Source organism: Cajanus cajan, chromosome 10, assembly GCF_000230855.2.
Source record: "Cajanus cajan strain Asha chromosome 10, NIPB_CcT2T_4, whole genome shotgun sequence".
NCBI classification, from domain to species: Eukaryota; Viridiplantae; Streptophyta; class Magnoliopsida; order Fabales; family Fabaceae; genus Cajanus; species Cajanus cajan.
The window spans coordinates 40,157,726-40,160,742 of record NC_138526.1 but is presented as its reverse complement, the minus strand read 5'-3'; the positions used below and the strand labels follow the sequence as shown (position 1 = coordinate 40,160,742).

At 45.8% G+C, this 3,017-nt stretch overlaps 1 protein-coding gene across 1 annotated transcript; it reads right to left on the bottom strand.

Moving 5' to 3' along the window:
• Window positions 1-1,028: 1,028 nt before the first annotated feature.
• LOC109791105 (uncharacterized) lies at window positions 1,029-2,677 on the bottom strand. The gene is made up of 2 exons (XM_083064859.1): window positions 1,618-2,677; window positions 1,029-1,342 (listed from the first exon to the last, which is right to left on the bottom strand). The coding sequence occupies exons 1-2, from the start codon at window positions 2,675-2,677 to the stop codon at window positions 1,029-1,031; spliced, it is 1,374 nt and encodes a 457-aa protein (XP_082920985.1).
• Between the last annotated feature and the right edge of the window lie 340 nt (window positions 2,678-3,017).

Genomic DNA, 3,017 nt, shown 5'->3' with positions numbered 1-3,017 from the left:
CTGAATATACTGAATCTCGCACCATACAAATAGTGTCTCCACGACTTCAAGGCAAAAACCACAGCTACAAGCTCCAAATCATGAGTAGGATAATTCCTTTCATGGGTCTTAAGCTGCCTCGAAGCGTATGCCACTACTCTCCCTCCCTGCATCAACACACAACCTAACCCCTGGTGAGAAGCATCACAAAACACATCAAAATGCTCATCAGTGTCAGGTAACACCAAAACTGGAGAAGTAGTCAACCGTTTCTTTAACTCCTGAAAACTCTGCTCACACGCATCTGTCCAAAAAAAAGGCTGATCCTTTCGGGTCAGTTGAGTCAAAGGCATTACTATTCGAGAAAAACCCTCAATGAATCTCTAATAGTAACCTGCCAACCCAACAAAACTCCTAATCTCTGTAGCAGTCCTCGGACGTTCCCACTGAATCACAACCTCCACCTTGGCTGGATCCACTGCAATCCCCTCTGCCGATATCACATGCCCCAAAAATTTCACCTCGGACAACCAAAACTTACACTTGGATAGTTTGGCATACAATTGTCTCTCCCTCAGCACCTCCAAAACCAACCTCAGATGCTCATGGTGATCTTCCAAAGATCTAGAATACACCAAAATATCATCAATAAAGACCACTACAAACCTGTCCAAGAATGACCTGAAAATCTTGTTCATGTAATTCATGAACACCGCTGGAGCATTAGTGACACTGAAAGGCATCACTACATACTCATAGTGACCATACCTAGTCCTGAAAGCAGTCTTTGGTATGTCACTCTCCTTCACTCTGATCTGATGGTATCCGGATCTCAAATCAATCTTTGAAAATACAGAAGCTCCCCTCAATTGATCCATCACATCATCAATCCTCAGAAGCGGATACTTATTCTTTATCGTCAACTTATTCAGTTGTCGATTATCAACACACAAACGGGCCCCACCATCCTTCTTCTTCACTAACAGTACCGGGGCACCCCAAGGAGAAACACTGGGCCTCACCATCTATTTTTCCAACAAATCCTCAATCTATTTCTTCAGCTCTAATAACTCAGCTGGAGCCATCCTATAAGGAGCCACTGATACTGGTCCTGCACCGAGTACTAGATCAATGATAAACTCAACATCACGCATAGGTGGCAATCCCGGCACATCATCTGGAAACACCTTAGGAAACTCACTAACAATCTCAATCCCAGTGTTGGCCCTCTCTATCTCAACACTCAAAGCAGCGAACAACATGAAGCACTCAGCTCCATCCCTCATTAACTGCTCAACCTGACCCGCTGATACTAACACCTCATCCTCCAAATGAGGAAATACCAAATCTCTCCGAGCACAATCTATAAGGATGTGATGGGCAGATAACCAATCCATCCCTAAGATTATGTCGATATCCACCATGGGCAATATAATCAGGTTCACTCGGAACCTCCTACCAAACACCTCTATCGGGCATCTCACACACATCTTCGACGTCACTACAGAAACTGAAGTCGGAGTAGACACAGACAAATCAACATGCAATGCAGATACTGATAAACCTAATCTCCCCACACAATCAACAGAATGAAAGAATGCGTGGCACCAAAGTCGAACAAAAATAAAACATCCTCACCTGCTGCCTTCCCCTTCCCCTTTACCAAGTCTGATGAAGTGGAAGCCTCTACACCTGACAATGCAAACACTATCCCTGCAGCTGTAGGCCTTGGTGGCCTCGGGGCACTCCCAGATGAAGTCGGCGGTGTTTGACAATCTCTAGAGATGTGGCCTAGCCTGCCACATCTAAAGCAAACATTCCCTGGATGGGAACATTCTCTGACTGTGTGAGCTCCTCCACATCTATAACATCTGAGAGTAGCAGCTCCACTCTGACTCCCACTCCTAGCTATGTCAGTAGGTTTCCTTATGACAGCACCCCCTTGCTGGGATTGGGGCCTATCATAAGGCTTCCTCTGAGAACCACCACCACTCTTGGACCCAACTGGCCCACCAACAGTCTTCGTCGGCTTGCCGACGCTCTCTAATCCCTCCACAACCTTCGCCTTCTCTACCAAGGCTGGAAACTCTGTGATGGCCATAGGCACCACCACTCTCCTCAAATCAAACTTCAAGCCTTCAGCAAACTTCCTACACTTCCAAGCCTTAGAGATGGCTTGGGTGTAGAAGAGTGCCAAATGCTCGAATCTCATGGCGTACTCGGTCACCGACATTCCCCCCTGTTGTAATCTCATAAACTCTGCCTCCCGAGCATGCTTGACACTCTCTGGGAAGTACTTCTCGAGGAAAGCCCTCTTGAAGAACACCCAGTCCACAACCACTCCATGGTCAAACATCATCTGGCTAGTACCTCTCCACCAATACTCTGCCTCTCCTGTCAACATATACACTGCATAGGCAAGCTTCCGCTCCTCTGAACAGCCTAAAACTGAGAATATCTTCTCCAACTCGCAAATCCAGTGGTCAGCCACATCCGAATCTGCATCACCTCTAAACTGAGGAGGACTACACTTCCTAAACTCAGCCATATCCCTGCTTGCATGAGACTCAGTAGATCTTGCTGCACCAGCTGCAGCTCTCTCGGCATCCACCCTAGCAAAGTGTGCAGTCTGCTGCTGCATCGCCATGGCCATCATCTCCATGGCCCTGGCTATCTGATCATACTGTGGCCTCACCATACTACAAGAATTCAAATATCTTATTAGTAACATGATACCACCATATATCATCAAAACTAACACATATCAGAGATATGACACAACAGAAACCTAGAAGGATCACTCCCCACAGAGTATCCAAAAGACTCGACTGGCTTTGATACCATAAAAGTGTAACGACCCGCCATGGTCTCTACACTTAGTGGAATCACACTACAACTAGTTAACTAAGAGAATATTAAACTGGATAACACATACATACGGGCATAAACAGAAGAATCAAAATAACTAAGTTTCTGTATTCAAAATAAAGCACCATATATGTACAGTCATCCCAAAATATTCCTTAGTGTCGGTCAAG